Here is an 18,765-nt window from a genome sequence, read left to right on the forward strand (position 1 = left end):
ACACGATGAGGCTGATTAACTTGAAAGAAACGTAAAAAAATAAAAAACAGGGTTGGTTCAGCTCTTTATTGCACGCGTAAAAAATGTACACACAAAAATAATAAAGTTTTTTCCGAGTGTCTCGCTAAATTCGTAACAATTTTTTTAATGTTGTTTATGTTTAAAGGCCCATTTTTTACGACTTAAGAACATGATATTGTGGCTTTGTGCAGATATTTTGCTCACAAAGGCAAAACAAAACGTCAAACAAAACCATCATTTGTGTAACGCTCTACCAGTGACAATTTTTCATTAAAGAGAGCAATAATTTATCGGTGTATGTAGATTGATTTACATTCTTTCAGCGGGAACATTATTTATTGACATTACAAACATGCAACTGAAACCTTGAATTACTCTACGAGAGAAACGAATAAAGTACAAGAGCTGAACTTTGAACTCTTGCACATTTTAGTCAGTTTGTTTAAAGTTGTTGATAACCAAAAAATCGTTACGGTATTTCTTTTCAAAAAAAATTTTTTTACTAGTTCAAAAGTCTCTCCACGAAAAAATCACAAAGCTCAAAAGTTTACTTTGACAAAACCACCATATTTTAAGCCAATGTTTATACAGAGGATGATCAATTATGTCTTTTTTTATAAATTGCGGTCTTAATTCTATACGGTTCCGTCCTTCACATTTGTCCTGCAAATGTGTGAGCACAATCGAGCTAAAATTTAAAAGCCCAACCCTTAAATTCGTCAAAAACTGCGCTAACAAGGCCGCGATGATCGAATAATAACGAGACTAATTGTGATTAATTACTGCTGGGAGTCATTACGTCAAAAATAGCCGGAAAAATGTATCGACAAGCACGAGCCATTAAAAGAATTATTCGGGTCAGTAATGAGCAATAACCACACGAATATTATTACGACTGTAGAAGCGTCTATTTCTTGATCCCTGAAGGTTACAATTATTATTAGAAACGAGGTTTGTCTAAAATTAAATAATCGAATTTTGATGCGACACCGTTTTGTGTGTGAACTGGAGTTAATAAATAAAAGTGTTTGTTTTCGCTGAAAGCAGGAAAGTCATATCTGCAGTGTCGCTAAAAATAAACATCCGAAAGTTGGCATGGCAAAGAAGTAGTAAAAGTTTGGGGATAAATTGTGTAACCCCTCGAGCCATAACTCTGTCAACATGAAGAGATAGTTTGCGAATCGGTTCTGTGGCTTTTAGGAGCAGAATAATTCAATGGACAAAGTACAATTTACAGAATTACTAATCCCAGCTCGAAATAAACACGGTTTGGAAAAATGTAATTAAGAGGGCGTAAAATTTATGCCCACTTGTTGAAATGTTTGAATTATAAACAAATGCTTATCTCAATAAATTAGCTGCGAAATTGTGGGCAATACTTACGGCAAGAATAGCAAATGGGTGAGTTAGTTGAAGGCGGAAGATGACTCAAAATTGCAGTCTGGAAAGCAAAAATATGCATTTTATCGATCAAAAAATTTATAATCTCTCTACATAACAACTTAGTCAGCGTTCTGTTCCAGTCGGAACGCATTGCCATTTTCCTTACTTTGCAAACAAGCCGAACAATATTACAAAGAAACAATTTAGTCGGATTCTACCGTCCACAGGTTTTCAATTACCTATTTTGTGACAGTGAAACGACGCTAATCCCCTCACGTTTAAGGAAAAATGTTGGGTTGCATGAAACGTGACGGATGTTTAGAGCGTCTCAAAATCTTATTATAATGTTGTTGTATTTAACTTACTCAGAATAAAAGTGTTATTAATATTTAATTTGTGTTTTTGTTTTTCATCACAGTCTTGGCATTGTTAGTTATTACTGAATTTAAATTTATTCATAGTCCACTTGATCAAAAATTAATCCTGAAACTGCAAAATCGCGATCACAGGTCTCATTAAGTTTGCTTAAATTATAATCAAATTCTTGTAGCAACGTAAACTGGAGTTGGCTTTGTTTCACTAAATCCAATAAGGAGGGGACAAATTACTTGCGACACAAACCAGAGAACACACATTCAGACGCAATAATTACCAGCCATCGAAAGTTGCCACCTTATACATAATTCAGAACATTTCAAAGATATTGACACTCTTCTCTGCTGAATCCGGACTTAAATATGCGTCCTTGGCTCCAAGCTGTAGTAAAATATTCATAAAGACTACCCTACTTTCATAAACCCTGCCACGATTTTTTCCACGTAGAAATCAATCGAAATTTTAGCGACTAAATAAAAATTACAACAACTGATTAATGCGTTAACACGAAGCCAATTTTGCGAGCTTTGCCTTATTACTTCTTCGATCCGGTTTGATATCTTCGTTAAATATTATTACTGTAAGAGGGAAGAAAGTGGCGTTTATGGCACGGTTGTTGCCGGAACGTTTGTTAGGCAAATGCCGCGTGTTAATGGAAATGTCTCGTAATAATCCCTATTTTATGAATCAGTTTCCAGACGAGAAACGCGGCTCAAATTGGATTGCGAATCGACAGAACCGTTGCAATTCATCGCAAGAATTCCACCAAACATTTCAACAAAAATCATGCAGTCTTGGTTCGATAATTTTTTAATATTACTGAAAATTGTCAACTACTTCTGAAACGAACAATTGGGCTTTGCAACGCTATGGCTCAGATAACTTCGGTGTTTTATTAACAATTTTTGAACCCAAGTGAATAGAAAACTTGAAATTTTGTTAGAAAACAGCAAAATTCCAGATGGTTTGGCCGACATTTACAAAATAAAAAGGAAAATGAGACACCATTTTTTTGTTAAATTGTTTAAATAAAAACATAACTCATAAATTTCAATTGGCCAAGTTAATAACTAAAAAGATATAAAGATTTTTCACCTAATTTGGTTCATTTTTAAGTTTTGTGAGAGAATTTTGCGAAACTATTGAGTTTTTTCTGAAAAACTTGCAAAATATTTGAGTTTGAACACAAACTAATTGCGAGAATTAATCTTTATCAAAAACAAGTCAATTCTAATTTATCCACGATTTTTGAACCAAAGTGTAATAGAAACCTTAAAACTTTCTTAGAAAACAGCGAAATTCCAGATGGTTTGTCCGACATTTACAGAATAATCAAGCAACAGTTTTTTGTTCTGTCTTAATCGCCTTGTGATTGGTCCGTTTTACAGCTGGGAGTGCAGTTCCCCTTCCATATCCAATGACAAACGCTTCAATCGTCTTGCAATTTTTTGTGCACCAGATAAACAAGTAGGAGGTGATTTTTACATTTTTATTGGTCAATTACTCATTCGTAGGACAAATGAGACAACAGTCAAACCAGTTATAGGGCTGGTCTTTCTCACAGAACCGGATTTCGCCTAAGGTGCGAATAAAATGTCGATTCTGTTTAATTTTTGAAATAATTTGATTTTTTAAATTTCTTACACAGACTTTCCCACAACTAATTAAAATCTAAACTTTTGGAATTAAGTTCATTTTATCCAAAAATCTGATAATTTGTCGTCTGATGACTTTTGTAGCTTGTGCCAAACAAATTGCCTTTATCTCCACAAAAGTGAATAAATAAACCGAAAATGAAGCGAGTGTGTGGTAACCACTTGCGGTCTAATTAAACCAAATGCTCTACACAGAGTTGTAAATAATTGATTAAAAGCAAATTAAACGATTTTGGCGTTCGTGTTCGTGTTTACACAAAAAAATTAATGATATTTTACAGATTCAAACAGTTTTAGAACACCTTGAAACTATAATAGACAATCCTTTTGTTTATTTTGCCAATTATTTTTGATACCACGGAACAGACAACGCTGAAAGAACTCTATTCCAAACAGAATAAAACGAGTTAAGAATTGCCCAAGATAAACATTTAATAACATTATGTCAAACTTTTTCAAGCAAAAATTAAACTTTTTCTGTGCCATAAATAATGTAAAATATCGAAAACAGCTGCATAGACAATGAACAAAAAAACAAAAAATGTCTTTCCTTGCCTATAGTTTTCTATTTTTATGAATCAAAAACAAAGCATTATTTAAATTTATACGTCCATTAGTAAAACTAGCAATTTTTCGGCGGAAAAGCCACTGCCAAGACATTAATCAAAATATAAAAAGTCGATCTGTTTGAAGAAAATGAAAACAACAAGGATAGTTGTGTTTAGAAGTTGGCAAACATGACTGGGAACATAATTGTCAACCGCAGTTTACATTTAAATAGTAATAAAAGGTTTTAGTCGGAATCAATTTTCCAGTAGCGTGGACGCTTTTTGAACTAATGATTTTCCATTTGAAATAATTGTACCGTCACTGTAATTTACAGCGTTCTCTCCCACCAGTTTAAACAAACACTTGCATTACACGCATATTTCAAGTTTGCAGTCCTGAAATATGTCTTAATAATAAATTTTATCAATGGAAAACGGTCTATTTTTAGGTCAGTTGGCAAGTTTCAGTCCCGCTTAAGCCAACAAAAACTGAATTACTTTTATTGTCCAACTATTCGGAATCAATACTTGGATTAAACGAATAACAATTATAGTGAACACGCTGTATATAGCTTTGGCGCCAAGCAATAACTTGGCTGAGTAACACTTGAAATTGTCAATTTGGGCCGATGTTGGTGTTGAGGGATTAGTTGGACTTACTTTTAATCCATCGGCACTTTCTCGTTTTCGTAACGGACGACGAGAGAAGCACTCGACGCCTGACGACGCCGAAATATAGACGCCAACTGACGATTGTGCGGCACGACTTAGGCGTCGCGCATTCTCACGCAAGAAATACACAAAATGGGACGTCAAGGACTGAAGCTGCAACCTATGACATGGGGGCGAATGCAGGAAATTGGACCGGACGTGGACGGAAAATGACGAAAATTGCTCCAGATTTGGGCTTTTTTCTCAGTAAAGTTTGAACGTTTACTTGCAATAAATTTATTGTTTTTACTTCAGTGTCAATTTTTTGTTGCAAAATCCACTCCTATAACGCAATTCCTCAGTTCTTTCAAAATTTCTTAATATGAAAGACTGAGTAACGATTTGGCAAGACCGTCTAAGACGGCGACTCTTGTCTGACTTATTTTAAAAGATGACTAGACAAAAAAAGTAACAATTGTTTAATAAAAATTAGGAACAGAACAATTATTCTTTGTTAATCTACTTTCTTAAATAAAAAAATTGTTTTAATCAAATTATTGCTTTTTTTACATTTTTACTGCTTTTATTTATTACAAATTTTTGTAAATAATTACGGTTTTTTAATTTTGTTATTATTTTGTTTTACGTTTAGGACTTGATTTATACTGACTTCAGAACAATTATCAGATAAATAAGTACGAATAATTGCTGTTTCAAAACTACAAAAAAATGACAATAGCACACTAATATTTTTTTTTTTGGGTCAAATAAATCAATAATTAAACTTTTTGTTTTTTCGTATGATTCTGTGTTAAATTGAATTCTAGGCGTAAATTTAGTGCCAAGAAAACCTGCTAATTGAGACAGAATATAATAACAACTGTTTTTATAGTTTTTATAGTATTTTGTATTAAACTAAAAAAGCTTAGTCTAAAATAGAAAATATCGCTGAAAATGGGCACACAAGTCTGAAGACTTGAAGATGCAGCTGATTGATTTAAAAAGGTTATTCAAACGAGAATTAACAATAATAAAAAAATATAAATATTCGCTCTCAAAACCACATTATTGATTCTGTATTTTTTTTGTTTATTAAATAAACTAATTGCAAATATTTGTATTAACATTTTAAATCATAGTTTTGTTGTAGCTATTATGTCTTGGTTGTTTATTTAATATATTCATTCACAGATTAACAATATCCTAGATAAAATTAAATGGTATAGGCAACCAACATTACTCATAAGTAAAATATTTGGTTAAACGCATTTATTGGTTCTACTTTTATTCTTTTTTAGTTTTTTTTAATATATAATATATAATGTATAATATATAATATATAATATATAATATATAATATATAATATATAATATATAATATATAATATATAATATATAATATATAATATATAATATTTAATATAATATATATATAATATTTTTTCTTATATTTCTTATTAAAATACTGCAATTTTGTCCATTATTTGTCAATCTACACTCTTGTCAAGAATCGATATAAAATTATTCACTTCAAAAATTAGTACTAATGAACAAAACACGACGCCCACCAAACAACTAAGCAAAGCAAGCTTTCAAAACAGTCAATAATCCGACTTTAGTCTCATTTCCCACGAAAAATGGACGTGAAAACAATTGACACAATTTTCCAATTGGGAAAATTTGCACTTTTGACCCCAAAATCACGCTCCGAAAAAACCCCATCTTTGGGCAGAAAAATCTACGCCTTTATCTTGATGGTGTTTCTAACAGTTGGCGCCCTGGTTAATATAGTTTGCAAAATCCCCCATTACCAAACCCTGGGATTGATGCAAATGGTTCTTCGAGTACTTTCCGATTTTAGTTTATTACTTTCGACGGTGTTTGCTTTAGTTATGGTGAAAACCACGACTCGCGGTTGGTACCACTTGATCCGAAACCTGTCGCAAGTTTGTGGCAGTGGTACCAGTCGCAAAACCGCATTTGTGGCATGGTTTGTTAGCGAAACTTTGATACTCATCTGCATGCAAGTGGCGTTTATGAGGAAAGCTGCGTTTCGATTTATTCAAACGCACTTTTTCCAAATTTTGCAAATATTTTTCATTTTCTTTCGAGCTGTTACGGGGATTACGGTGCTGCACATGGTGAAGCAGTGCTACCACTCGCAGAAAGAAATTATTCGGAAAGGTTTTGAAGCATTGCCAAGTGTGGAACACAATCTTCTCTTACTCAAAGAGGCTGTTTCTTGTTTTAATGATATTTTCGGGTGGAATTTTTTTTACTTTATCATTTTTGGAATTTGTAGAACTCTTGTTTTGATTGACGATAATGTGAAAAGTCCCAAAGGGATGATTACGAGAGTTGTTTATTACAACTTTTCACTTGAGGTTTTGGGGGGACTTGTGATTTTAGTTAAATTCTGGGTAAAAAAAAACATTTTTTTTTAAATAAAAGTAAAGAATTTTTAATTACAGACCTATGCACTGTACTTCATAATGCTTGCAGATAAAGTCGTGAAAGAATTTGACGATATTTTCGCTGATTTTTCAGAAATATTTGCCAGAACTACTAATAACAAAAAATATTCGTTGCTCAACGAAATTGAACAATGTCGACCGAAATTTTCGGCCGCAAGATTTTACGACATTAACAAATCCACAGTTTTCAGTATTATAAGTACTGTAACTACTTTTGTAATTATTATACTACAGTTTGAACTCAGGGTAGAATTTTAAACGACGTGTAACTTAAGACAGAAAACTGCACCTTGATTAGTTTTAAGTATTACTTATTTATAGAAAGTAGAAACACTTAAAGCACTAGTTAAACTTTGTTCCAGTAAACAATTTCAAATACTTAAAACATTAGAGCGCTTTTACATCCATTAGCTGCTCCCTTTCTCATTATTCATTCGTAAAATGAGCTTGAAAGCACTTGATACAGTTTTCAAAATCGGAAAATACATTCTACTGACTCCCGAAACACCAACAACGAAAAAACCTTCGCTTAAAAAACGTTTTTACGCATTACTTTTGATCATAATTTACACAATAACCTCCTCATTCTGTATGTTTCTGCAAAGTGCAGTTTTCAGACATCGAAGTTTAATGCAAAATTCTTTGCGAGTCGTAGTCAGCATGAATTCGTACTTTTCAGCAATTTTCTCGCTGATTAGAATCAACAGCACCACCCGAAGTTGGTACTACATGGTGAAAAATCTGTCGCAAGTTAGTAGCAGCGGTACCAACTGCAAGTGCACGTTTATGGCCTGGTTTACTGTTGTTTTGATAACCAGACTTTACGATACTTTTGTGTTTATGAAAATGTTTGGGTTTAGGTTCTTAATTTATAGTGTTAGCGATCTGGTGCTATTTTTTCGGCTAATTTTTTCAATCATTACTGCCATTACGGTGTTGCAAATGATTCAACAATGCTACCACTTTCAGAAGAAAACTTTACTGACACGTATCGCAAATAGCGTCGATTCTGACCAAGTTTTCGAAACTTTGGCTAAACTACAACCCGATTTTTTCTGCCTACAAAAAGCTGTGTCGCATTTTAATGATATTTTCGGTTGGGATATTTTGTTTTATGAGTTTTTTGTCGTTTGTAGAACGCTTGTTTACATAGACGACACTGTTAAAATGCCAGAGCATTTAAGAAAAAGGCAGCACATCGATGTTGTTCTCGAAATCTCACTGAAAATCGTTTTAATGGCATTTTTTTGGGTAAGTATTCTCGGTTCTTTACCGTGATTTAAACAGAATTTTAGCTTTTAATTCTGCACTTTACCCTGGTTTGTGACCAAGTTTTGAAAAAATATGAAGAGATTCTCAACATTTTATTAAAAATTAAATTTTTCCTTAGAAAGAAAGTGAATAAGCGAAGATCGCGTTGTTTGAGAAGAATTGAACAAAGTTGCCCTGAATTTTCCGCAGCAAGATTTTATTGCATAAATAGGGCAACACTGTTCAGTCTCTTGAATGCCGCAACTACATTTTTAATTGTTTTGTTACAATTTAAAGTGTACTAAATTCGGTATATACAATAAAGTTTGCAAGAGTCGTGTGTATTTTTCTATAACAATTTGCGTTTTTTTATAAAAATTGCGAAAAAAAATATGGCAGAACCGGAATTCGAACCTCCCACACACAGGAACATGCAAGAAACACTATTTAAAAATTCTCAAAACAGTGGTTCTGAACAGGTAGATTAATAAAAATTTTTGGCTTGGAATGGTTTAGCAAAAATTTGTGGGTACACAGAGAATGGCAAATCGAATTGATTGGTAAAATTTGAGTAAATCGAAAATTCATAGTTTTCTCAAAAAAATTATTCCGAATAAGTCCCAAAGTTTGAGAGCCCTTGAACTGAAATGAATGAGGTTAACTTAACCTATAATAAAAAACAAAGCAAAAAATGGAAATTTTGGAACTGTACAGTGGCATTGGGGGGATGCATTGGGCGTTAAAAGGTGCCCCATGCCCAGTTTATTGCTAATTTTCGCTTTATTTCTATTTTTTACAGTTAGTGGGGTAGAAGGCACAATTAAAGCAGCAGTCGACATCAACCCCACAGCCAATTCAGTCTATAAACACAATTTCCCGCACATAAATCTACTCAATCGCAACGTTCAAAGCCTGACACCACAGTTCATAAATAAATTAGGCGTTAACACAATTCTAATGTCGCCCCCTTGTCAGCCCTTTACCCGAAACGGCCTTCAGGAGGACATCAACGATGAACGAACCAAATCTTTCATCCACGTTTTAGCGATTTTACCTGATCTCAAAGTGACTAGAATCTTAATAGAAAACGTGAAAGGTTTTGAACGGTCAAAAATGAGGGACTTGTTAATTGAAACGCTGGAAAAATGCGGCTTTAATTACCAGGAATTTATTCTCACGCCTACTCAAATTGGGATACCTAACACCAGGCATCGGTACTATTGTCTCGCCAAAAAACCTCCCAATGTGTTCAATTTTAAGACAGGAGTTTTGGTACGAATTACGTTAATTAACTATTATTACGGTTTTTTTTTCAGAAAACGGAATTTCCTAATCAACAAAACGCCCCTCATTGCTTTGAAATCAGCAAAGTTTTGGAACAAAACGAATTAACTCCGTATTATTTAACCGATAAAGTTCTAACAAATTATTTGGAAACCACAGATATACGTTATAGCACTTCGAGAAACACGTGTTGTTTCACTAAGGCTTACGGACGTTACGTTAAAGGCACCGGAAGTGTTTATAGCGATTTGCCCGAAATTACACCTGAAATATTCAACCAACTTTCCGACCACGAGCCTGGAAGTAGCGCCTATTTGAAATTAGCACATGGGTTGAAAATGCGGTTTTTTACACCTAGGGAGGTTGGCAGGCTAATGAGTTTTCCTGAAGATTTTACATTCCCGGAAAATACAAGCGATAAACAAAAGTATATGTTACTGGGGAACAGTATTAACGTCCGTGTTGTAGCAGAATTAATAAAACTATTGCAATGATTCAGTCGTTTTATTGGGTGATTCCCCGTTGTGAATGCGACAGTTCGTACTAATGACAATTATAACGCCCGCGAAACGACAAAATTTGTCACAAAAATATTTTATTTAACAATAATAATCCCACAGTAATGACAAAATATGCGTTTCTGTTTGTGTGTTTAATTTAACCGGAAATTTAATGGAAAAATCCACAAATTCGTTTCGATCTGATGGGAATATGCGCATCAGCTGATTGACGTTAACAAACATCTGTCAAACGTGCCCTGTCCAAATCAAAACTAATTAAATTATCGCAAAAATGTCGCAAACCCGTGGTTATGGTGCTTAAAACTGTGCAATGTTCCGTAGTAGAAGCTGGTTCGGTGGTGGCTGGGGCCGCCCCAAGAACCCCCATTCGCTGGAACACTTGAAATACCTATACAACGTGTTGTCTCGGAACCAAACAGTGTCGGAACACAACCGGGGTTTGCTTGTGGAAACCCTTCGGTCCATAGCCGAAATTCTAATCTGGGGCGACCAAAATGACTCGTCCGTTTTTGAGTAAGATTTTTTGCCCGTTATGATGGGAGTCATCGTGAAATTGCAGCTTCTTTTTGGAGAAGAACATGTTGTCGTTCTTTCTGCGTATCATGAGACAACGAAGCGGGGGCTCGAGCTTTGTCTGCGTCCAGTTACTCCAAACGCTTAATATCCTATTCGAAAATATTAGAAACGAAACTTCGCTATGTAATTGTGGAAGGTTTCGTTTGAATTTGTAACAAAGGTGTTTTTCAGATTACTTGTTATCAAATAATCACGTTAATTCGATAATTGTGCACAAGTTCGATTTTTCGGACGAGGAAGTAATGGCGTACTATATCTCCTTTTTGAAAACTTTGAGCTTGAAACTGAACGCTCATACGATACATTTTTTCTATAATGAAGTATGTTGTGTCACCACATTTGTCTTTATGTAAAGATTTTTCGTAGCATACTAATGATTTTCCGTTGTATACGGAAGCGATCAAGTTTTTTAATCACCCTGAGTCTATGGTCAGGATAGCAGTACGTACTTTGACGCTGAATGTTTACAAAGTTGAGGACGCAAGTATGCTTGCGTTCATCAGAGACAGAACCGCAGCTCCGTATTTTTCCAACATTGTTTGGTTCATTGGCAAACATATCCAAGAGTTGGATGCTTGTGTCCGCAACGATGCCGAGTAAAATTTCGCACACATACGTAATTTTATGAACTACCAATATTTTTCCAGTCATCAGTCGCAGAATCGCTTGTCTGACCTCGTAGCAGAACACTTGGACCACCTCCACTACTTAAACGACATCCTTTGCTTGAACATCACCGATTTGAACCAAGTCCTCACCGACCACCTCTTACACAAACTCCTCATCCCTTTATACATCTACTCGCTGTCAACGGTGCGAAAGCCCACCGGAGGTGTGGAAGCAATCGCAAAAGCGCTCAATCAAAAACTGAACTTAAACGAATCATCATCATCATCAAACGGTGGGATTTCGCACGAACCCTCAACCGGGAAGGTTTCATGCGTTGTCGCTTTGTTCCTCCTGTCGCAAGTTTGTCTCATCATTTCGCACTCGCCGGTTGTCCAAACCCTTGCCTGGATAATCCTCAAAAGCGATCGCTCGATTTACGATAAAGGCGTCGAGAAATTGCTAGAAGCGTACGAACTTGAAATGAAACAAAACGGGAAAAAGGAAGAAGCCAGTGGGTCTGAAAACAGTTTCAAGGACGATGTAATTGAGGAACATAAAAACATCACCGATGAAGAGAAACAACGATTGGCGATAACGCCGACTGAGAGTGAAAGTGTGTCGGAAAAACCGTTTTTGGAAACGGTTTACAACGCATTGGACTGTTCGGAAAACGACTACGCTGCGCTTTTTGCCCTCACTTTACTGTACGCCATGGCATACAATAAAGGTGAGGAACAGTTTAGCAATTTTTGTCTTTTGGGTTTTGCATCGATTTTTAGGGATAATGCCGGACATAAACGAACAAGTATTAAGGCCTAAAAAGACCTACACGTCGAAGACTTTATCTCGCGATGTCCGCTACACTTATAACACCTATCTGGTGGACAAACTCTTGTACATAGTGCTGCTGTCGTGTCAGCCTTCGTGTCGCGTCCGTTTGGTGACGCTTGAGTTGGCTTTGAAGCTTCTGGTGCAACTAGTGATGGCTGATGGTAAAAGTGTACTTCTTGAGTCGCATAAACTGACGATAGAGTCGGCGAAAACGCAAAGTACGGCGCTCTTGAGGAATTTTTACAAGAGTGAGGAGATTTTTCTCGATATGTTTGAACATGAATACTGTGATATGTCGAAGACTTCGTTGAATGTTGAATGGTTGTGTATGGATAGCGCGATTTTGTTGCCGCCAACGGGCACACCCATGACTGGGATTGATTTCACCAAGAGGTTGCCCTGCGGAGAGGTGAGAGTTGACACAAGAAAAAAGCATAATCCGTTTTTTTATTATTATTTTCATTTATTTGTGCGAGATTTATTTACTTTTAAATAATTAAAAAATAATAATTTCAATAATAAATTGCGTATAATTGGAACTGCACTGGTATCATTTAACTATGTATGATTTATACCGGGTTCGTCAAGTTTTACACTCAGGCACTTTTCACCTCTTTGTAATTTATTTAAAATTAAAAAAAAAATCGTATGTGATTTTATTGTAGAGAAGAACGATTTGACCAGTTTTTAAAATGATTACTTGTATGGTGTGTTTTTTCACTTTCGCTTAGTTAACTATAGTCTAATGTTAACGATCTTTGGTCCATAGGTGTATTTTAAGGTAGTGCATCGAAGTGCCTAATTAAATTTTTGAGAAAATGTGTCGTTGATTTTTAAATTCTGTTTTGATATTGGGACAGCTTTTTTCCCATGAATTTTGGTAAAATTGCAAATTACTTCCACAAAAGGTCTCCATCAGGGTGGCGGTTTTCAAAAATTTATTACATTTGTCGTAAAATTGGCACGCGATCATTGTTGGGTTTGAAGGTTGAGGCAGCTGCTAAGAATTTTTCAGGCCCAGATTACCATTTATTTTATCTGTTTACTGTTTAAATGGAATGTTAATCTTTAAATCTTACGGCAAGGGTTCATGCGAATTGTAAACGAAGAATTTATTTGTGCTTAGACCAAAATAGTCATCAATTTGAACTTCTGATGTAATTTTTTAATAAAACATTTTTAACACGTTAGTGTGTTTATTCCGGTCCTGGCTTTAAAACCGCCCGATGGGACCGTGCCGCTAGTTGTAAAATTTCTGCAGTCATTACTGTTATTGGGTCCTTTTGTAGCGGAAATTTATCACTACTCAATCTTGTCCCTCATAAATTATATTGAAATTTCCGATGAATAATATCAAAATGGCTTTTAATCCAATTCTAACGATTTTTTTCAAGTCAAATTTTTGCAGAATAATTTTATTTCGTATTTCCGATCCATTGATGGAAAAAACAGCTGATGTGATTTTTTGGTCAAATGGTTTCTTTCTTTTTTATTGGACAAATGAATCAATAGAAAAAAAAATTTTTCCTAGAGAGATTGGATATCAGTGCAGTGGAATATATTTATTTCATTTTTTTTTCTCTCTTCTAAGAGGTGTAAAGTGCCTGAGTGTAAAACTTGACGAACCCGGTACATCAACTTTTTCGTTTTATTCAGAAAAATCGTTTTGCTTGAAATTATTTTAATTAAAACCAGCAATACATATTACATTTAAGGAGTGCTCTAATTTGTGAAATTAATAACTAATTTGTGCAGTAACAACCACGTGGGGTTTAAAAAATGCCCTTTCCTTTTTAGCAGTTTGTAGCAAGATATTAAAAATAAATAAAAAATAGTACAAGATTTATTTGTAGTTTTTTGTTAATTAAATCTTTTCATTTCCTTATTTGTATTTTTTGCTGTTGTGCTTTTTTATCTCTGTTTCTCTTTTATGGTTGTTTTTTCTCCTTTTGTCTTCGTAAGTAGTAGTGTTATTTTCATTTGAGCAGGTCGAGCGGGCGCGGCGAGCCATCCGCGTGTTTTTCCTGGTGCGAAACGTGGTATTGACGCTGAACGGCGAGCTGGAAACCCAACTGCCGCTCACCAACCCCCAGAGCTGCGTCCAGATTGAGCAAGCCTTGGACCTGAGTATATCTCGTTGTGTGTCACAACTGCACGAATCAAACAATCGTTAAATTGCGACTTAAACCTAATAAACTACAGTATGAAACACAACGCTTTTTATTTGATTTTTCTTATTATTTTTGCATGGTTTTTAGTGGGAGAGGATTTAACGATTGTCTCGTTCGGCGGTGTTTCATCAGACGAGGCCGCCTGATGAGAATGTTTCCGTTTTGTTGCAGATAATTCCGATTTGATCGCGTGTACGGTGCTTTGGAAAGACGGGACGAAGACGAGGCGATTTCTGGTCATTGATGTCTTGCAGCTGATTCTGGTTGAACCAGATACGAAGAGGTTGGGCTGGGGGGTGGCCAAGTTGGTTGGGTTTCTTCAAGATATTGAAGTGACTGGGGATAAGGATGATTCTAGGTGTCTGCATATTACGATACATAGGCCTTTGTCCGGGACTACGACCAATCGGGTGCCATTGCTCAGTGCCAAGTTTGTTTTCGACGATAATATCAGGTGTATGGCGGCAAAGCAGAGATTAACAAAGGTTAGTGGAATCACATCTTGAATAATAATAATAATTTATACTATATAATTTATTGTCTATAATGAACAAAAATAAATAACAGACGAGTTAGTCCTTCAATACAAAAACTGCAATAATAAATAAGAAAAAAAAACATAAAAAAAAAGAAAATACCCTGACATAATTGTGACTTTGGATAATTTCTTCTAAACTTATAGTGTTTCTCACTCCAAAATAAATCATTTGACGTAGTTGTTACGATAAAATCTTTCAAATTTGTGTATTTGTAGCTCAAAACCAATCAGGTTACACTCAATAGCCAGAAAGAGTGTTTGTTTTTGTGAAATCGTTTGAATTCAGTGTCTTTCTGGTACAAAAACCGGCCAAATTGTTGATAAATAATTGACTGAAATAGCGTAATTGTGACCTAAAACAACAATTTTGACAGTTGTTTCGAGAAAATCCCTTTAATTTAGTTTATTTATTGATTAAAAATGAATTAGATTACATAGAACAAGCAAAAATAGTGTGATTTTTTTTGGTGAAATCTCAATAATTATGTGTTTTTGGCACAAAAACGAGCTCAATCGCTGAAAATTGACTAAAATAGCATTGTTATTGTGACTTAAAGTGGCAGTTTTCTTAGGAGTTTTGAGAAAATAGCTGGAATTTATTAGTTTGTTTCTGGCTTTAAAGTTTATTTTTTTTACTTGCACTTGCTAAAAATAGTGTTAGTTTGTTCTAAAATGTTGGTTTTATGTAATTTTTTGAGAGGAATTTCTTGAATTTTGTGTGCTTCTTGTACAAAACTAGTTAAATCGCCCAAAATCGACAGTTTTATCTCTTAAATTTAGTAATTATAGCCATTATCTATTTTGATGTAAAACGTCGATTTTTTTGTAAAATCTTTCAAAGGACAAATCGTTGAAAATTTATCTCGAAAAATATGAAACTGCCAACTATTTTGTTAGTTGTTTCGACAGAATGTCTTGAATTTAACGTGTATCTGGCTTAAAAATTAATTAATTTTTTTTGCACAAGTACCTACCTAGCGTTTTTTTTTGTTATTTTTTTTATTTATTATGTGCGAAAACGAGCTAAATTTTAGCTTTATTGTGACAGATTTGTTAGTAATCTCGACGAAATCTTGTGAATTTAGTATATTTCTGGCCCAGAAATTAATTAATTTACGACAAACAGTTGACCTAAAAGGTGATTTTTTAGTGAAATCTCTTGAATTCAGTGTTTCTGAGACAAAAATGAGCCAAATCGCTCAAAATTTACTGAATTGACACAATTTTCTTGGTTGTTTCAACAAAATCCCTTAAAAAAATTATTACTTGATTACTTGCAGTTCTTAAAAATAAGTGTTTTTGAGGTTTTTTTTGGAAAATCTCGTGATTTTTTTTATAAAAAAACGAGTTAATCGCTCACAAATGATTGGAATACGAAAATTTTCTTAGATATTTTGAAAAAATCTTTTGAAGTGTGTGCTTACTGGCTCAAAAATGAATTAGATTTATTCGCAAATACCAAAAAAAATTCAGCAAAAACACTGATTTTGTAGTTGGGTGAAGTTTGCTGTTTCGACAAAAAGTTTCTGGAATTTAATTTGTTTCTAGCTCAAAATCAACTTTCATCTTCCAAAAAAAGTGTTATTTTGACCTGAAACATTCATTTTTGTAGTTATTTTTTTTTTCAAAAACGTGCTAAATCGCCCAAAACGGAATGAAAATGCGTTATTGTCATTTAAAGCAATTTTTATTGATTGTTTCGACAAAATCTCTTAAATTTAGGTTTCTGTCACAAAAATGAGCAAAACCGCTCGAAATTGAGCGAAATAGTGTTATGTATTGTGAACTAAAGTGAAGATTTGACAAAATTTCGTGGTTTCTAACACAAAAAGTGATAATTTTTCATGTTTCGTGATTAAAAAAGGCCCGAAAATCGCTTCAATAGCGACGAATTTTCCAATTTTCCAGGGCCGTATCAAGGCTCGTCAAAAGAAAATGCAGCACATCGCCCGCCTCCTCGAAATCCCCGGTCAGTCGGGGCCCCCAAGTCCCGCCTTCGTCGGCGGGGGCCTCTACAACCGCTCCACGGGGCGAGGCCTCCGCGACCGCCCCTTCGCCCTCTCCCGGGGGCCCGGTTTTGCCGCCCCCCGCTGGGAGAGCCCCCCAGGTGTGACACACCGAACGGACGAATCGCGCCGTCATCGTGACAGTGATCCAAAAATTTTGAAAAAGGAAGATCGCACTCCCAACAGGTCCAGAGATTCGTCATCGAGTCGGACGAAGTCCAGGGAGGGTTCCCCCAGGATGCCCAGGCCACGGTCGGAGGAGATCCCGCTGGAGTTGATCAAGAAGGCGTCGAATTCGGTGATTGATATGGCGCCCAAAATCGCAATTGTGCCAAGGCCGCAAGTGAAGGAAGAAAGTGAAGAAGTGGAGAAGAAACCGGAGGAGGAAGTTTCGATCAGTTCGGAAGAAACGTCGTTTATTGCGAGTGAGAGGAGGAATTCGAAGAAAGACGGGAATGTGGAGACGGTATAGTACAGGGCGGTTTTGTTGACTTTAGTGTAATTGATTAATAAAATTGTTTTATCATGATGATTGTTTGATTGTGTAATTGGTGATAATCAAAATGTTCCCTAGGAAGGTGAGAGGGAGGTCTAGCTGCCTGGAATCTTATTTTTGTTGAAATTATAAACAATTTTTAATAAACTTATTTTTCTTTTTTTGTTTTATTTATTTTTTTATTTTTCTTTTTTTTTTGGGGGGGGGGCAAGTTAAAAACGTGATGAAACGGTAAGTAAATATTATCTTAAATAATTTTATAAAATCTACGTTATTATCATTTCAATACTGCGAGTTATTTTAAATAAATATTTGCAAAACTATTTCCTAATTCGTTGCATAAATTAATTATCTAAAATTTAATTCCTTGCTAAAAACAAAACTTTTTCAATCACAATTAATTGCGAAAACAACTCATATGTGAGTATTGCAAACACGAGTATATGTCACTTGGTCAACTAAAATAATAAATAAACACATAAATTTAAGAGACAAGGATAAACATCGGCATCGATCAAAAGATTCGACCGCTATGACTGATCGTACGCGTGTTTTACTTGACTTTATTGCAAATAAGCAATTTGTTATTCAAAGACTAACATCCTTTTATGGGCAAAAAATTTACTCAGCCTAAAACAGATATAATTTCGTCACTGAAGAAATGCACTAAAGCATAAAAACTGTTTGTTATGAATAATAAGTGCGACATGTGCAGCTTTCGCAATTGGCCAACGGACCAACAAATCAAAAATAAATATTTGATCAAAAAATGGCCATAACGTGCTTTGCGTTATCAAACCGTCCATTTCTCTCTGGTAGCCTACCATCTGCAAAACTGTGACAACATGACTCATGGCAAAAGCAAATGTAAACCTTTGATGCAACGAACGTTTTACATATTTTCACTTCCATAAAAGGAAGCGCTTTTGAGCGAGTAAAGGTCCACTGATTGATTTGTGTAATTAAATTAGTTAATTTGTTTTTAAAGTGAGATAAGCCCAAAAACTTTATCTTATCACGTAAGAAATTATTTCAGACAGCTGCTGGTTGTGGAGGAAAGATACGCTAGAATAAACAAAATGTGTTATAATATGTTTTATAATTAATTAGGACTATCTTTCCAAAGGAGCGATTGAACTTTATTCCGTTCTTAATTTAATTATCTTTAAATTATGTCGATTCGAAGAAGTGTGGAGATAAGTGAATCTGCGTCTTAATGAGGCAAAAATCAATTAGGGCTTCTGCAAACAAAGAGTCAAGAAACGCCAGTTTTGCTGACCCATCAATTACCGCAAACTTATTACACACCTGTTTGTGCCGGATATTGTCGCCCACATATTTTTGCCTTATCATCGGTTTTTGAATAATTTATTTA

At 34.9% G+C, this 18,765-nt stretch overlaps 3 protein-coding genes across 10 annotated transcripts in view; 2 read left to right on the forward strand and 1 right to left on the reverse strand.

The window, feature by feature from the left end:
• The window catches only part of LOC103314036 (G-protein coupled receptor 161), a 52,581-nt gene extending 47,752 nt beyond the window's left edge, over positions 1–4,829 (reverse strand). Inside the window, exons 1-2 of one of the 3 annotated variants that reach the window (XM_015982839.2) lie at positions 4,643–4,829; positions 1,405–1,462 (exon numbers count right to left, since the gene is read on the reverse strand). The gene's annotated coding sequence lies outside the window, so the exon portion shown is untranslated. The remainder of the gene's footprint in view (positions 1–1,404; positions 1,463–4,642) is intronic. The other 2 variants (XM_008198786.3, XM_064357632.1) reach the window with 2 other exon arrangements.
• A 4,087-nt stretch (positions 4,830–8,916) lies between these two features.
• Positions 8,917–10,146, forward strand: Mt2 (Methyltransferase 2). Its single transcript, XM_008198777.3, has 3 exons — positions 8,917–9,104; positions 9,158–9,630; positions 9,675–10,146. The coding sequence occupies exons 1-3, from the start codon at positions 9,050–9,052 to the stop codon at positions 10,134–10,136; spliced, it is 990 nt and encodes a 329-aa protein (XP_008196999.1). The 5' UTR covers positions 8,917–9,049; the 3' UTR covers positions 10,137–10,146.
• A 164-nt stretch (positions 10,147–10,310) lies between these two features.
• On the forward strand, positions 10,311–17,551 carry ema (endosomal maturation defective). Of its 6 annotated transcripts, none has more exons than XM_008198771.3 (9): positions 10,311–10,676; positions 10,723–10,862; positions 10,911–11,059; positions 11,106–11,335; positions 11,387–12,075; positions 12,128–12,588; positions 14,165–14,318; positions 14,522–14,835; positions 16,797–17,551. In XM_008198771.3, exons 1-9 carry the CDS (start codon positions 10,474–10,476, stop codon positions 17,364–17,366), a joined length of 2,910 nt encoding a protein of 969 aa, XP_008196993.1. In that variant the 5' UTR covers positions 10,311–10,473; the 3' UTR covers positions 17,367–17,551. The 6 variants fall into 6 exon arrangements, with proteins under 6 accessions (XP_008196993.1, XP_008196995.1, XP_008196997.1 ...); XM_008198773.3 differs by having other exon boundaries at positions 14,165–14,315; XM_008198775.3 differs by having other exon boundaries at positions 10,313–10,676; positions 14,165–14,306.
• Positions 17,552–18,765: the final 1,214 nt, after the last annotated feature.

Source organism: Tribolium castaneum, chromosome 6 (genome assembly GCF_031307605.1).
Source record: "Tribolium castaneum strain GA2 chromosome 6, icTriCast1.1, whole genome shotgun sequence".
Lineage (NCBI taxonomy): Eukaryota > Metazoa > Arthropoda > Insecta > Coleoptera > Tenebrionidae > Tribolium > Tribolium castaneum.